The 17,289-nt window shown below is 52.9% G+C and overlaps 1 protein-coding gene across 1 annotated transcript in view; it reads right to left on the bottom strand.

Annotated features, from left to right (window-relative positions):
* The window catches only part of COL27A1 (collagen type XXVII alpha 1 chain), an 83,561-nt gene that overhangs the window by 33,076 nt on the left and 33,196 nt on the right, over positions 1-17,289 (bottom strand). Inside the window, exons 2-8 of the mRNA XM_027687922.1 lie at positions 15,730-15,880; positions 14,622-14,780; positions 13,941-14,136; positions 13,129-13,272; positions 11,376-11,417; positions 2,955-3,222; positions 2,463-2,836 (exon numbers count right to left, since the gene is read on the bottom strand). Of these exons, the coding sequence (XP_027543723.1) occupies positions 2,463-2,836; positions 2,955-3,222; positions 11,376-11,417; positions 13,129-13,272; positions 13,941-14,136; positions 14,622-14,780; positions 15,730-15,880 (1,334 nt within the window). The remainder of the gene's footprint in view (positions 1-2,462; positions 2,837-2,954; positions 3,223-11,375; positions 11,418-13,128; positions 13,273-13,940; positions 14,137-14,621; positions 14,781-15,729; positions 15,881-17,289) is intronic.

The raw sequence follows: 17,289 nt of genomic DNA, 5'->3' as shown, positions 1-17,289 counted from the left end.
TGGTCTGAGCTTGCAGACAGCCTGGGCTGAGCCTGGAGCAAGGCTGGGAATCCACAGGGAATGAGCAACCCCCAGCCCTTGTGCCGACAGGATGGGCAGGAGCAGCTTTGGAACGAAGAGATGCTTCACCAAAGGGACTCTCATCACCTGAAGTGCCCAAATCTAAAGCCCAGTTCCCCTTCTGTGGGCCCTCAGAGCCCACCTGCCCTCAGCCTGGGGAGCAGCAACCCAACATCAGGGAAGGTTGCCAGGCTTGGCTCATATTTTAGCCAAAATAATGGTTCATGCCTGGCACGTGCCACCACAGAGCTTCAGTCCTACACAGAATCCCACACTGGGGTGGGTTGGAAGGGACATTAAAGATCATTTAGTTCCATCCCCTGCCATTGGCAGGGACACCTTCCACTAGATCTGGTTGCTCAAAGCTCCATCCAATCTGGCCTTGGACACTTCCAGGGATGTGACAACCTGTTCCAAAATGGAAGAAATGAAAGAAGCAGGACAGAGGGACACAGCAGGACAGAAAGATATGTCAGGACAGAGGGACACAACAGGTCAGAAGGACGTGTCAGGATGGAAGGACACATCAGCCCCTCCCCCTGTGACCACAAGTGTCTTTGTCTCCTCAGCTTGGCCACGGTGACTTTGCAGAAGCTGCAGAGGCTCCAGGGGAAGGAGAGCCAGGCTTGGCTCTGCTGAGTTGGATTTCTTCTCCCTGATCTCCTCTCCCCTCTTCTCCCTGCCCCTGCTGCCTGGAGGGGGTAAGGACACCTGAGGTGCCAGAGTGGCTCTCTGGGTGGCTGCAGTGTGTTGGAACCCAGGGTGCTCAGCAACCTGACCCCCCCTCACACCAAATCCCGGGACCATGGGATGACCCAGGTTGGGAGGAACCTCAGGAGATCATCTGGTCCCACCTCTGTGGGTGAGGGAGCCCAGAGGAGATGGTGCAGCACCCTGTCCATTGTGTCCTGAACACCTCCAGCCATGGGGAGTCCACCCCGTCCCTGGGGAGGTTCTGAGACTGATTGTTCTCCCCAAAAGAATTCCTGCTTGCATCACTAGCCCAGGTTGGGCTGCTCAGCCTGGCCTTGGACACTTCCAGGGAACCAGGGGCAGCCACAGCTTCTCTGGGCAACCTGTGCCAGGGCCTCCCCACCCTCACAGGGAAGGATTTCTTCCCAATATCCCATCTAAACCCACTCTCTGTCAGTCTGAAGCCATTCCCCCTTGTCCTTTCACTCTATGCCCCTGTAAAAACTGCATCTTCTTCCTTTACTCCTAATGCTGGGATAGAGCTGCTGGTACCTGTGTTTCCACCCAGGATAATCAAGACTGAGGGAAAAAATCCCTCTCCAAGCTTTCTACAGGAGAGAAAAGCAATTCCCCTCCTGGTTGGGTCCCTCCTGCCTGCTGACAGCAGGGCTGTCAAATGTTGTGACGTTCCCTCCGCTCCTGGGATTTTTTCATCCTTCAGCACCTGTTCCTTTTGCCACTTCCCTCTATTTTTGCAGGCAGTAGCTGCAGCAGCGAGGAGATGGTTTGGGGGGGAAGCTAACAATCCTAAATTGAACCGTTATCCCACGAAGCCTGGCTCATGGATGATGGATTTAGTGCCGGGTCCCTCGAACACAGTCATGGGTGGAGACCTGCCCTGCAGGACCCCCCTGAACCCCAGGACAGCCACGAGACTTCCACGTGGGTGTCAGCCCTGGAGGGAGGAGAAGATGCCCATGGTCACCTCTGACGGTGGCACTGGGGAAGCGAAATACAATTTTCCAGAGGAATTATTAAGCAAATGGAACCAAATTACAGAATGATTTTGGCAGAAGGAACAAACATGGGAAAACATGTAAAACACTTCTCAGCTACTTCTCAACACAGACTCAGGACTTCTCCAAAGAATTATCTATTCTAAGTTTATATTTTTCTTTTTAATTTCCCTTTTTTCATCCTCTACAATGGATGAATGAAGTGAAAAATAATTGAAACTCATTTCAGGACAAATTCAACGCTCTGCTTTGCACCAGCACCAATTTTGGGGTGTTGCAGTGGTAGAGAAGCAAAGGACAGTGATGCCATAGGGAACTACGGCTGGAAGAGATGGTCTGACCCCCTCTGAGACCCTCAGCTTGGCTTTGGGCGGGACCAGGGTGAAATGAAAACCAACGTGGTTAATTTTAACGACTTGAGAACATCTTTAGGGAGAGGGAATAAGGGAATCATCTCCTCTACAGTTCCTTCAGGGACATCAAAAGAACCTCTGCCAGGGCCACAGTCCCACATTGCCTGCACAGAGGGGGTTTCCCATCGTGAAGAAGATTCCTTTGCCCAGAGAAGGTGGACAGAGCTTCTCCCCGTGAGCTGATGGCAGCTCGGCAGCCTGTGCCCACCACCCACCGTGCAGGGGGAAATGCTCCACCACCCACTTCTGCCCTCCCTCAGCCATCACCACCAGCACTCACCGGCAGCCCCGGGGGTCCTGGCAGCCCTGGGGGTCCTGGTTTCACACGACCCTGCTGCCCACGTGCCACCACGGGGACGGAGTGTCCTGCGTGGGCAGCGCCGTCCCCAAGCCCAGGGACAGCAGGTCTGGCTGCTACCAGAGGAAGCTCTGCTGTCCTCACAGGACCTCTGGGCACGTGTCCTTTGGGAGCAGCTGCCTGACGTGCTGCCAGGACCTTGGGGAAGGTGTGGGGCAGCAGGTTGGGGATGGCATGGCCGGGTTTGCCGGGCGGGAGCCGCCGCCGGGTGCCCGCGTTCCCCGCCAGCTTCTCCGTGGTGATGTTTTCCTCCTGAAGGTCCTTCTTGGCTGCTCTGTGTGTCTTCATGGAGCCTCCTGGGTGGATAAAAGCCATGCCATAACATGTAATAATAATAGTAATAACAGATATCCATAATAAAGGATAAAAGAACCACCAGGTTCCCAGGAATCTCCACGGAGAAAGGGAGCAAACCTTGACCATGGACCCATGTGCTGCTCCTGCCCAGCCCTGGCCTGCCAGGGCCTGTGATTTTATTGTAGGTGGAGTTGAACAGCTCAAAGCCTTCATCCTCAATAGAAAGGCTGCCCTCCTCCTCCTCCTCCTCCTCAGCTGATGGCATCTCGTGAGCAGACAGTGAAGCCAGGACGCTCCCATCAGGCTGAAGGTTGAGGGTCTCCTGAGGGTCCTCCCATGTCCAAGGTGGCCCCAGGGTCAAATCTGAACTGGTGAGTCTGGAATCCTGGAAAGGAAGACAGAAAAAAAAACGAAGTTTGAAGATTTCACTTGTTTTTCTCCCTTTCCTACTCAACACATGGAGCGGGTGGTGGAGTCACCATCCCTGGGAGGGTTCAAGAAATCCCTGGAAATGGAATTTAGTGCTATGGTTTAGTTGATGTGGTGGTTGGTCAGAGGTTGGACTCAGTGATCCTGGAGATCCTTTCCAACCTTAATGACTCTGTGATCCTTAATTTCCCATGTACACAAACACTGCTGGGAGGGACAAGACAGGGTACAACTTGTGAGCCCCAGGCAGGACCCCCCGAGCTCTGGGGCAGCTCATCCTCCCCAGGCAGGGCAGTTCAGCCCCCTACAAACCCAAACTCACCCTCCACAAGGGACATGAGCCAAGTGTCAGCCTGGGTCACACCAACATGGAGCTCCTTCTCCCAGCCCCCCTGCAGGGATCCCCCCACCCTGAGTGTCTCTGCAGGAGGAGCATTGAGAGAAGAATCCCAGAATAAAGGCACCTTGAAGATCACCTTGTTCCAACCCCCCTGCCATGGGCAGGGACACCTTCCACTATCCCAGGTTGTCCCAAGCCCTGTCCAACCTGGCCTTGGACACTTCCAGGGATGGGGCAGCCACAGCTTCTCTGGGCAACCTGTGCCAGGGCCTCCCCACCCTCCCAGGGAGGAATTCCTTCCCAACATCCCATCTAAAATTACTCTCTTTCAGTTTGATCCCATTCCCATTGTCCTGTTACTCCATTCCCATATCCAAAGTCCCTCTCCAGCTCTCTTGGAGCCCCTTTAGGCACCGGAAGGGGCTCTGAGATCTCCTAATGACAGAAATCCAAGCTTGAGAGCAACTACTAAAACAACTGCAGCAAACCCACAGGGTGACACCAGGGATCAATCTGTCCCTTCAGCCCTTCAGTTTGCTGCTTCTGCATTTTCCAAGGCTCCTGGTGGTCTCAGGGGAACCACCTGGCAGATGGGAGGGGAGCTCACAGCTCCCACCACACATCTTCCCAATCCATCAGCTGCAAACCTCCCAGGGTCGGGAAGAGGTGACAGGCACAAGCCCAAGTGGAGCCTCCTGGAGGCTGGCAGCTAATTAATTTAAGGTAGTGGCTTGCAAGGGGCTCATTCTGTCTTCAGAAAATGGTCCCTGTAGGTCTCAATGGGCTCCTTCAGCCCTAAAACCACCAGCAGAGCCCAGGGATGGAGAACTGCAGTGTTGGTAGAAATATCTACACTCAAGACTGAAGAACTGACTGTGAAAAGGGAGATAAACTCCAGAGTTCCCTGCATTTGAAAATCCCACCAGTTTTACCCCCAGCACCGGTGCCGGTGTCTCAGCCGGGGCTTGAACACTCACTGACCACGGGTTGGGGGGTGGGTGGGTGTGAAGGTCCCTCAGTTCTGCTGGAGCAGCTGGCAGCGTTTCCATCAGCCCCACATGCCCACCAACCCCTCCTGGAGCTCGTTCCGTGCTCCGGCTGAGCTCCAGAGGGCACCGACATCCCGGACAAGGCACCGGGAGGAGCGGGTGGGACCCAGCCCTGGCCGGGGGCTCCTCGGGGCCGGGGCCGCGGAGCCGAGGAGGAACAGGCTGAGAGGAGTCACTAGAGGGAGATGCAGGCCCACACTTGCCTTGCAGGGCCGAGGAGGGGAGCAGAGCGGTACAAGGAGATCATTCCCATCGTCCTTCCCATCTCCCGTTGATTGAAGCCATTCCCCGGCTCCGATCCTGCTCCGCGCCACGGGCACAAGAGGCACGTTCGCTCGGGAGCACCAGGGTGGGTTTGCACGAAGAGCAGGTAGAAAAACCACCAATTTCACTGCCAGAACTGGTCGTTCTTCAGGTGAGAACCCAAGTGTACTGCTGGGTCAGGGGATCTGGCTCTGGCCAAGCCCCACTCGGGAGGACCAAAGGCAGCAGGAGCTGCTGAAGCTCTTCCTTTGCTGCCAGATGCCACACCATCAGCTTGGAGGTTTCCAAAGTCTTCCCCCATCCCAAACGGAGAGGAAAAGTGAAAATTTTAATTTTTCCAAGTTCAAAAGTCAAGTTTGAAGTTTCCTTCACAAACAGCTGAAGTGCTTTGCTCTCTGTTATGAAAAATTTTGGGGGGGGGTCCTGTCTTTGTTCGTTACATTTAATTTGTTGGTGATTTAGAAAAGAACAACCCTAAAGCATCAAAAGCAGTGTGGGCAGCAGGGCAGGGGGGAATTCTGCCCCTCTGCCCCTCAGGTGAGACCCCCCTGCAGAGCTGCTCCAGCCCTGGGGAACAGCACAGCAAGGACATGGAGCTGCTGGAGAGAGTCCAGAGGAGGCACCAAGAGGATCAGAGGGCTGGAGCAGCTCTGCTGGGAGGAAAGGCTGGGAGAGTTGGGATTGTTCAGCCTGGAGAAGATTTGGAGTGACCTACTTGTGGCCTTCCAGTGCCTGAAGGAGCAACAAGAAACATGGAGAGAGACTGTTTACAAGGGCCTGGAGTGACAGGACAAGGGGGAATGGCTTCACACTGCCAGAGGGCAGTTAGGTGGGATATTGGGAAGAAATTCTTGGCTGTGAGGGTGGGGAGGCCCTGGCACAGGTTGCCCAGAGAAGCTGTGGCTGCCCCTGGATCCCTGCAAGTGTCCAAGGCCAGGTTGGACGGGGTTTGGAGCAACCTGGGCTAGTGGAAGGTGTCCCTGCCCATGGCAGGGGGTGGAATGAGATGATCTTTAAGGTCCCTTCCAACCCAAACCATTCCATGATTCTATGGAGCTGGTGCAGAACAGACCCCCAGGATGTGCCAGCCAGGAGATGCCAGTGGGAAGCCGGATCAAGCCCTGGCAGCTGCCACTGGCACAGCCTGGAATTCCTGCCCACTGCAGCCACCAGTTTTTTAATTCAGCTTCAATGCTTGACATGGGAAAGGTCTCCCCTGGAAACTCCCATCTGGGGAAGCTCAAGGGAAACGGGTCCCTGAGCTAAAAGTTACTGGTCTCTGAGGCACAAGCTGAATTATATTGGTTCTGTGTAAACAGCACTAACAGCCAAAATCAATACCATCCAGGCTTGCTCCTTCAAACAGGCCAAATTTAGAGAGGAACCAGCTGAGAGGGACAAATTGGGAACAGCTCCCAGGTTGCCCAAAAGCGTGAGAGTTGAGGCTGAAGGCATGTGGGTTTGAACTCCCAGAAATTCCAGCTGGGAAGTGGGGAGTGAGCCCAGATTGAAAACAGCCATTAGGGATGATAAAACAGGATTAAAAGGGGATTGGCACGTGATAAGCAATGCCGTGATTTGCAGAAAATCAAGTTAAACAGGGAAAATAAAGGCAGGAGGAGTCTCTGCCCCAGCCAGGCCTTGGTGAATCCCCTCTGGGACCCTCTGCCACGTGGCAGAGACTGAACCAGCAGCAGCAACAGAGCTGGAGAATCCCCCTTCTGTTTAGAACAGCCAGATGACACAACCAAATGACAACAAACCACTTTCCATTCCAGAAGTGACAAGGAGGGGGGTTTTCCCAGTCCTGTCCCCACGATCCAATCCAAAAAGCATTAAAATCACAGAGCTCTCCCCAACATGAGCTCTGAGTTTTCAGTTTGGCTCAGAAAGCTGGGGAAGCTCCAGGGGACTGGGAAAAGGCTTTATGTTGTGCCAATATGAAAGAGGAAAATAAAAAAAAGAGGGGGGAAAAAAAGGCAAACAGGAAGCCTTGAATAATTAGAGAGCTCTTCCCTCAAGCTGAGCCCAAGCCAAATAACAGAACAACCGACATGGGGCTCATTAATAAAGAAACCAGAGATAATGTAATTAATGCCATGGGTTTGGAAAGAGTTGCTGTGTAACTAACTTGGTTTCTTGCCTGAGGAGACCAAGAGTGTTTTATGGACCAAGAGAACAGTGTTGGGGCAGTGATGCTGGACTTCTGCAGGGCTTTTCAGTTGATGCCACAACCCAAAACCTCAACTAAATAGCAAATGGGTTAAAACCCAGCTTGGAGCATCCCCGTCTCCAGGAGCCCAGACAACCAGAGTCACATTCTGCCCTGGTTTTCAGCCAGGTCAGGCTGGGTAAAACCCCGTTCAGAGCTCAGTGTCTTCTCTGAGGAAGCACATTTTTGTGCATAGGAGCCTCTTCCACCCACAGCCAAAGGTACAACATGATCCACAAGCTCAGGGTCAGAGAAAGACAATTATAAATTATTCCTTCCAGCATGTCGTAGCATCGAGCTCCTGGAAGAGGCTCCACCACGGGAAGATTGAAAATCAAGGCTGGACTGACTGAAAGAAGGAAAAATTGCCAGGAAATTCTGTGTCCAGCAGCAGATCAGGGCAGGCAGTTATACCTGTGGGTCTGCAGCAGGAGTGTGGGGAGGAGAAACCCCTTCTGGTGCTCAGCAGAGGCTCCCCCTGCTCTGCCCTTGCAGCCCTGAGGTGTCACTTGGTCCTTCTCCTGTTGCTTCAGGCCACAAGGGCAGGAGCCACTTCCTCAGTGCCAGAAATGTTTCCTCACAAGTTCCATATGTGGCACCTGGGTGCTGGATTTGGGAAGTGAATCCATTGTAAGACTGAAAATATAAATAGACCAAAGAAATGATTCCCAGTACCTAAATGGGCTACAAGAAAGATGGAGAGGGGCTTTGGACAAAGGCATGAAGCAAAAGGACAAGGAAGAATGGTTTTAAAACTAAAAGAAGAGAGATTTAGATTGGATATTAGGAAGGAATTCTTCCCTGGGAGGGTGGGGAGGCCCTGGCACAGGTTGCCCAGAGAAGCTGTGGCTGCCCCATCCCTGGAGGTGTCCAAGGCCAGGCTGGATGGGGTTTGGAGCAACCTGGGCTAGTGGAAGGTAGCACCATCACAGGGAAGAATTTCTTCCCAATATCCAATCTAAATCTCTCCTCTTTTAGTTTAAAACCCTTATTCCTTATCCTGTCACTTCATGCCTTTGTCCAAAGTCCCTCTCCAGCTCTCTTGGAGCCCCTTTAGCTACTGGAAAGGTACCTAAAGATACTGGGGGGTGTCCCTGCCCATGGCAGGGGGTTGGAATGAGATGGTCTTTATTTGGAGGTCCCTATATTTTGCCCTGCGTTTTGGAGGTCCCTGTGAGATGCCTCAGCAATGCCCTATTTCCCCAGGGCGATGTTCAGGGTTCCCTGGTGTCCTACCCAGGCCCCCAAAATCCTAAACATCCCCTGCAAGCTCCACATCCAGGGACCACATTCAGGCTGCAAAGCCTCCGAAGGGCTCCCTGTGCTCCTGCCCAGCACAAAGGCAGCACAAAGGCCTCACCTCTGCAGAGCAAAAGCAGAGCAAACCCCATTTCTAAGTGGCCCTTGGCAGAGAAGAGCCCTGCTGGCCTTGCACACAGGGGATGGGGGTGCCCTGAGCACAGAGACACAGACCTGCAGCAGGACACGAGGTGCCGGTGGGACCACAAAGGTCTGGGAAGCTGCTCGAGCAGGAGCAGAGATGATGCTGGCCAAGCCAAGCCAAGCCCTTCCTGCAACACTTCTGGCTTAGGACAAGTCATAAAAGCCAACAGGGGCACAAAAGCTGAGCCCAGGCAGAAGTTCAGATGGTAAAAGGTTGAAGAGCAGCTGGAATTGCCACTGGAGGGTGTCCTGTGGTGAGGTTGGAGGGAACAGCACTTCATCCCTTCCATGTGGTTTGGGGATTAAATCCACTGTGGTGCACAGGAACACACTCCTTTCATTACATTGATCTCACAGTGGGTTTGAGGGGCAACAAATGATCCACAGATCTTATCCTGCCTGAGAAACTGGTTTCAGAGCTCTGCAAGTGGCTGAGATATCTGAGCTCTCAGGAACAAGAGCAACCATCTCAAGATAAGAGAGCAGGGGAGATAGTGCTGGGCTCCAGCTGTCAGTCACTTCCCCACACCCCCACAGGGATATCTGGTGTTAGAACCAGCTTATCCAAGGAACCAGCAGCCCCAGAGTTCCAGGGAAGCAGAGGGGTGGAGGAGTGACAGTTCCCACCTGAGGGCTGGTCTTTATTAGTTGGGGTGACCAAGCACAACCCTTTTGGGACAGGTATTTGAGAGATGAGCATCAGCTTCAGGCTGCTCTGATTTTAAAGGAAGGCTGGAGCTGTTACTATCCAGCGGTTTTAGGGATGAATGAGACTGAACAAGTGATTCCAACACTAATTCTGCTCAATAACACATCTGAAGATGAAAGAACAGACACACCGTGACCAAACCGAGTGTTTCCACGGAGCCTTCACGGCAGCTTTAAATCGAGAAGAAATTTCCAAAGGAGTTTGAACTGCCCAGATAATTAAACCTGTGAAGTTTTTTCCCTCTGGAAATCAGTGGGATTTAAGCTTTATTTGACTGTTTGCTGAATGGCTTTAGGATCCCAGATTAAATTGCTTTGGAAAAAGCCAACCAGCTCAGCCCTCCTGCTCACGTCGAGCACAGACAGTCAAAGAGAAGACAAAAGGCAGGAAAAGTCTCTCAACACCATCCATGTCCCAAAGATTGCTCAGAAATGACAACTTACCCCTCAGAAAAAAATTCCCAACAGGAATAGGCTGCAATCCAGGTGTCATTTAGGCTGCTAAACTATTGCCTTCACCCACTTATATCTTCCTCCACCATCGCCCTGAGCCTGCGTAATTATTTAGCTCTAATTAGCAATTAAGGAATTCACCAATCTACCAATTTACTTCTAAAGGAACAAAGGCAGGGAGAGCACAACTACAAAGCAGAGCTGTGGCCCAGCCCTGCTCTGCTCTCCATTATTTCCAAACTGCAATGCATTAGTAGCACTTTTTTTTTCCATTTAATAAATCCAAACGCCAAAGATTCCGAGGCATCTCTGGTCCTCATTAAAAGCTCGAAAAATAAACTTGTCCCAAATCCAGAATATCATTAGTTTTCCCCTGCAGACCCATGAATTTCACCACTTTTCTCATTATTGGTGACATCTCACCAGGCGCAGGGAGAGCCCACTGGCAAAGGAGCATTGGATGATGGGGATCAAATCCCAACCAGGAGTCATCAGGCCTGATTGCAGAGAGGCAGAGTCCACCTTTCTGAGTGATTTTGCCACCTCAGTTCATGCCAAACCCAACCACCATCACCCCAAACCTGCAGCACGTTCACCCGTGAGGGGCCAAGATCAAACCCTGGGGCAGAGGGGATGAACCTGCTCTAAAAGTCACTTTTGCACCATACAAGAGGTTTGCACAAAGGAGTTATCGAGGCGTAACCAGACAGTTAAAGCCAGGAGTGAGAAGAGAAACTCTCTCCAAAGAGTTAATAGCCAGGGTGAGGGGAACGAAGGACTCTGGGAGGGTGAGGGGAGTGAAGGAATTGAACTGCTCAGTCACACACACACACACACACACACAAATCTCAATTTCCATTTGCTGGCGGGTTTCCCCCTCAGGATGCCTGTTTGCATGAACTTGAACAACAAATCTTGGCTGGAAATCCCAAACAAAGCATGAGCATCAAGGACTTGCAGCCAGCCTCACTCTGCTCACTCACTCACCCCCCCGGCACACGCAGGAGAGCTGGAACACGCTCCAAGCTCCAGCTGGGGGAGAGCAGATGGGACAATCAGCCCCCAGCCCCAGTGCCATGACCACCAGAGCAGCCAAGGAGCCCTGCCCTGGCAGGGGGATGCTTTATAAACCCTCAGAACCACAGCTGCCTCCTCCTCCCACTGCAGAGCTCCAGCCCTTCCCACCTCCCGCATCACATCCCACACGTGGGCAGGAGCAGTGGATGTCCAACCTCCCGCCTTCTCCTGCCACCCTGCTGACCTTCACTGCCTTCCCTCCAAGCTAATCCAGCTGCACAAGGGCTCACAAACACCTCTGTGCAGGTGGTGACCTGATCCATCTCATCTCCACCTCCATCACCGTCCCTCTGGGGCTCACTGGAGCTCAGGAAGGTCACCTGAACACTCACCTTGGCCTCCACCAGCTCCAAGACATGCCAAGTTACATTCAAATCATTAAAGAGAAATATTGCAGTAAAGAAAATAACGACCAATAGCCAAGAAAATAATAATTAGTAGCCTTGTTCTGGGAATTTTGGGTTTTACCTTGTTGCTCGTGAGAGAAACTCATGTCCCCAGGAGATGCTCTGGGGGTGGGACAGCAGAGGGACATGGAGAGGGGAGATGCAGGAGAGTCTTACCTGAGCAGAGGAATCCTGGATTTCATTGGTTTCCTTTGGCACCTGGAGAGATGGAGGGAGAAAGAGGGAAAATATCACTGCCCAAGGACCAGCACTGACTTAACCACGTGCTTATTGTTGGCTCCAGGATGGAAGAACTGCCTCTGAGGGCACAGGAAGAATCCAGGGAATGCACACTGGGAGCCAATCCTTCAGAGGAACATGAGGGAATAGCTTTGGATTAAACCCCTCAAGTGTTTGGGTGGTTTTTGCAGTTTTTTTTCATTTGGCAGCTCATCAGTCCTTGGGAAGGGCCAGTAAGGGGTGGGAACTGGTGGGATGTGGGGCAGAATTGTCCCACTTGCAGTCAACTTACTGATGCTTAAAGTAAAACTTTGTCCTTGCTGGGTGAGGCACCAGAGCCATCCAAAGCTCCAGGCCTCCAGAACTCGGGATAACACACATGTTAAAATGAGCCCATCACCTCCCAGGCTCGGAGGACACATCTTGGAGCTTTTAAATGAGAGATCTGTCCTTATCTCTTGGCTCTAGGGAGTGAGTCCAACTTATCCCAGAGCCACAGCCACGCCCTCCAAGGGCTGTCAGTGTGAGAAATGCATTTTGGGATGGCCAGGGGTCACCCCACTGTCCCTCAGAGCAGCAGAGAGCCAGTGTGACCTGCCCTGTGTCACACACTCAGCCTCCTCCCCATTTACTCCCTGGCAAAGCTGCTCCTACTTAATCCCTCCTGATCAGAGCTTTCCCTAAAATCCTCCTCTTAAAATAATAAACACACAAACTGCTGCAGCCTGTGGTAGGAGGGGTGCAGCCACCAAAGGGCTGTCCCGGGTGGGTGTCACCTGGGTGGGTGTCACTCGGGTGGGTGTCACCTTGGGTGGGTGTCACTGCTCCCTCTCTGCTGCCAGGATGTGCTGGCACCAGCACCCCAAAGGAAACCTTGGCAGGCCCCAGAGAGGGCAGATGCCCCATCCCACACCCAGTGCCCTCCCCTGACACTGCCCTTTCCTGGCAGCTGTCCCAGCTCCTCACCAGACCACCAGAACCGGGAGGTTTGTGCCAAACCCTGGTGTTCCACACTTGCCTCTCCCCAGCCTTTTCCAGGCTCCTTTCTAATATCCCTGGCCTAAGACATGAGGCATCTCCCTGGGCCAACTGCAGCTCCTCAGGAAAGCCTGGGTGTTTCACGTCTTTTTGGGGATTTATTGAGTGATTTGGGCTTTTTGGCACAGAAAAATTTCTCAATTATTTACTTAACACTGTAATAAAAGCAAAATCCCCCGAACTTCCACTTTCCAGCAACACTGGCAGGAACAGAGGGACAACCTTTGGCAGGATGATGCACCAAAGGGTGTACAATCCTTCTGGGAGCGAGCAAGAATTCCAAAGTGGTGTACAATTCCCCGGGACAGCTGTCACCCCCTCCCAAAAGCCCAGCTCCAGCTGCAGCATTACTCAACAGCTCCTCAAAGCTTCCCTGTGTTCCACACCGAGCACACGCAGTCCCACACACCCACCCAGGCTTTCCTTGGCTCAGAAACCCTCCCCTTAACTCATCTTCCTTCTCACCAAACCCATCTGTGACTCGCAGGGAGGGTTTGGGTGGTGAAGGAACCACCCACCATCACCTCCTTGCATCTCAGCTCGGCGTGGAGAGCCGAGCTCTGCCAGGCTGCACTGACACTTGGAATGGGGTTAAACCAAAGAGGAGCCTGGCCCAGCACCCCCAAAATTTGCCAGCTGCCCTCAGCCACACCTCTGGCCAGGCTGTGGAGGGCTCCCACGAGGAGGTGAGGTGGCTGAGGCTGAAGGAGCCTGTGCAGGTGGAGTTGTAGCTGTGACAGTGCTCGGCGGCGGCTGAGGGGTCTCCCATCATGAAGGTCAGCTGCTGAAGAGCTCCCTGGGGAGGAAGGGACACACAAACCATCATTTATCCTCGTGCTTCTTCCTCCAGAGGGCAGAGAAAGGTCTGGAAGGGGCTGTGGGAGCAGGTTGTCTCCAGCTCCTCATAGCCAGGGGATGGTTTGGGCAATCAACATTCCCTTTCCATCTTCAAGGGCTGGATGCAAAGATGCCATGGGCAGGGACACCTTCCACCAGACCAGGTTGCTCCAAGCCCCATCCAACCTGGTCTTGGACACTTCCAGGGATGGGGCAGCCACAGCTTCTCTGGGCAACCTGTGCCAGGGCCTCCCCACCCTCCCAGGGAAGAATTCCTTCCCAATATCCCATCTAACCCTGCCCTGTGTCAGTGTGAAGCCATGGGACACTCTCCCAAACCAGATGTTTTGCACACACAGCAACACCTGTACGTGCTACAAGTCATGGCCAACAGGAGAGGATGGAAGTCAAACCCAGGGGTCCCCACTGCTGAGCTGACTGCTGGCACTTGTGCTGCCCTGAGCCAAAAACAAGCCCTTGGCACAATTCCAAGCTCACCCTGCCCAAGCATGAACACACAGGGTGTGTTTTAGGAAGAGAAGGCAAAGGATCCCTTCAGAGGGAGGTGGTGGCCTCTCTTCCTGCAGCTGGAGCAGACCATGCCCTCCCAGCCCTGCCCTCACTCACCTTAAAGGGGATCTCAAAGGACTCGATGAGGCCTCCAACGATGATCAGCCCCTCAGTGTTCACTCCCATCCCGAAATAGTTGGCCCAGCTCACTCTGTCCACCAGCCGACAGTCCACGTGCAGTTCCAGCCTCTCCAGGGAGATGCTGAGGGCAACCTGGTGCCAGTGCCCATCACCAAGGAAGGAAACTGGGAACCTGTGTGTTCCAGGGGGGAAAGGAAGGGACACAGCACAAAACTTTGGTCCCACAGCTCTTGCAGGATGAGGCTTCCCCCTCATCAGCTCCAAGGGTCCCTTAGTGCAGACACAAAGGACAGCACTAGAACTGTCACAAGTAGCACCATCACTTGTCTTCCAGCACAGAAATGCTGTTTCCCAATGGATCTGGGGATTCCACAACCACTTGAGGTGTCTGAGAAATTATTGCTATCTCTGTCTTTCCCCGTTTGATTCATCCCCAGGTGATTCAACCTTTTTGTTCTTTGCTCTGCTTTCCAGATCTGCTTCGTTTTGACAGAGTGGAGTTTGGCAGTGACAGCCTGCACAGTCACAGCAACAGGTCTGAGGGACCTTCACGGGCCATGGGACATGATGGGCACTGCTCAAAGCCCACCAGAGCAGGAAACCTCAACTCTGGCCTTGGGAGGGGAAAAGGAAGCACGAAAAGGCAGAAAAACTTACTCGTAGTGTCTCCTCCTCGTAGTAACAAAGACCAGGGCGTAGGGGTTGATCCTGATCTGGAAGAGCACGTGGCTCCTGTGGCTGAGGATGGTCACCAGGCTGGTGTCCTCCTTCAGGGAGTACCTGAGCTTCATCAGCACACTCAGCTCATCTGCAAACCTGGCAGGGACAGGGGACACGTGGCATCTGCTGTGCCACCAGGGACTGACCCCTCGGGGCACAACCAACGAGTCACGGCACAAATGAACCCCGGGAGGATGAAAAATAAAATCAAACAAGAGCAAAAAAACATCATTGCAGTTGTAAAGTCAGGTAGTCGAAAAGAAGCAGCCAGGCCAAAATTAGCATTGCCCATATAATCTCATAACCTTATATAACCATATAACCCATATATATGTATATATATATATATAAAACACCCATACAACCCTAGAACCTCAGCACACCCCTCTCAGGAGCAGTCTCAGCACACGCTTATGTGGCTGGGCATGGGTTTTCCATGGGAATCCTGCCTTTCCCACTGTGGGGATGGATGGGAACCCTGCTACAAGCAGCTTTTTAATGCCTTCTCTCTTTATGTCCCACATCCTTGTTCCTCAGCAGCCCTGCACCAAGCATGGCAAAGGTCCCACCTGGTCTGTGCCCCCACAGACCCTGGCATCAAGCAATGCTGATGGACATGGCTGTGCTGCCTTTCTTGTCCTTTCCACTCATGTGCTGGAGCAGAGAGGCCTTCCTGATGGGAACACCAAGGAAACACATCCCTGGAAGTGCTCAGTCAAGAGCTGTGCACCCCACCCACAAAGATCAAAGAATCATGGAATGGTTTGGGTGGGAAGGGACCTTAAGGACCATCTCATTCCACCCCCTGCCACGGGCAGGGACACCTTCCATTAGACCAGGTTGCTCAGAGCTCCATCCAACACGGCCTTGGACACTTCCAGGGATGGGGCAGCCTGTTCCAAAATGTTCATGAGACCACAGAGTGGATGTGTTATCTCCTTGTCATTATGGAATGGGGTCTGAAAGTAACTCCTCGAGCCAACAAGCACACACTGGATGATTTTTGGGCACAACCAGCCCAGCCCCACCCCCCGAAGGCACCTACCTGTCCCCAAAGGCCTCCCTGGTGGGGATGTTGAGGGTGGCATATTGCCCCACCTCCAGGATCCTGCAGTTGGCTTCATCATAGGCAAAGGAAATATTGCTGAGGTCCTGTGCATAGAGAGTGATTTTGTCCAGCAAGTTCACTTCATCTGCTTTGGGGGAGAAGAAAGAGATGCTCAGTGGCTGAGAAACCTCCACTACAGGGCTCTGCTCTGCTCATTCTTCAACAAAAGAACAGGTAACTCAGACAACAGACAAAACCCCCAGGAAGAAGAGTATACAGTTTAGAAAGATTATAGTAATTCACAAATTCAGTAAACTCAGACCAAAAAGACAACTTCAGAAGCAGCCAGAAGAAAATTTTGAAGCAGAACATGTGTTTCGAGGCCAGTGTCCCAAAGACATGAAGGGCCGTTCCTTCCCCAGCAGTGGTGGGACCTTTGCAACCACACAGTTGGGATGCTCAGGGCTGGAAAGCAGAGCCTGGGACACAAATGTCCTAAACCACAAGTCCTGGCTCAGCTGGGCACAGAAAATCCTGCTCAGTCCTTTCCTAAGCTTCCTTGTGGGTGTTTGCCCCGTTTCAACAAATTGGACCAAGGAGAGGGATGAAGTTGCTGTGACCCTGCCCTGTGCTGACCAGAGCACAGGGACACTCCTCTCTGCTCAAATGGGGTTCATCACTATCAGAAGGTCAGGAGCTCCAGCAGGATCCATCTCTTTCCCAGAAGGGGAAGGGCCCACCTTCAGAACCGTGCTGGGAACAGCAGGATGGTTTGAACAGGGTGGGAGCTCCAGTCTGGGCTGTTTGGCAGCACCATCCCTTCAGCCTCAGGAGGAGCTTTTAACTCCCACAGTGAACACAGACTTTCCCTTTCCAAGTTCACCCTTCAACTACAGAATCTTTCAACTGCACAAATACCTGAGGAAAAATCTGTTTAAAACCCTGAGGTTTCTTGTTCCTCTCCATTAGCAGAAAGACTCACAGACCTCTGGCTCTACCCAGACGTGGTGTTTTACCTCCCAGACATCCACAACCAGGTCCCTCCAGTGAGGCAACAACCCTGTCACCTGCAAGGTGTGGGGACAAGGGACAGACCCAGGGCAGCACCCCCTGGCCCAGCCTTGCAGGATCACTCCAGACCCACAGCCCCTTTACTGGGAGAGTCTGGACAATCCCACTTGATGATTTGTCAGTGGGAATTCTGCCAGCACCATCTGCACCAGCATCTGCGGTGGCTTGGGAGGCGTCCAGCCCCTGCATTCACTCTAATTCCCACTGTGCGTGAGGTGAGAGATTTATCTGAGGGTAGACAAACAGCCTCGGGCGTGCTGCATCCTGACAGGAGCCATCCCCACCCGGAGAGGGAAAATAACCAGTCAATGGAGCAGAAACTGCTTTTGATCCACTTCAGACACAAATGTATCAACCCTGACATCACCTCCGTGGAAGAGTCTGCGAGGGAAAGAGCCCTTGTGCTGGGAAGGAGGGGAGAGAATGGGGTCCTGCAGGAGATGCTGCTGTTTGTGGGGAGCTGGGGAAATCATAGAATCAGACAGG

Source organism: Neopelma chrysocephalum, unplaced genomic scaffold (assembly GCF_003984885.1).
Source record: "Neopelma chrysocephalum unplaced genomic scaffold, ASM398488v2 Primary Assembly neopelma1_74, whole genome shotgun sequence".
In the NCBI taxonomy this organism is placed as follows: domain Eukaryota; kingdom Metazoa; phylum Chordata; class Aves; order Passeriformes; family Pipridae; genus Neopelma; species Neopelma chrysocephalum.
This window is presented reverse-complemented; position numbering and strand designations above follow the sequence as displayed.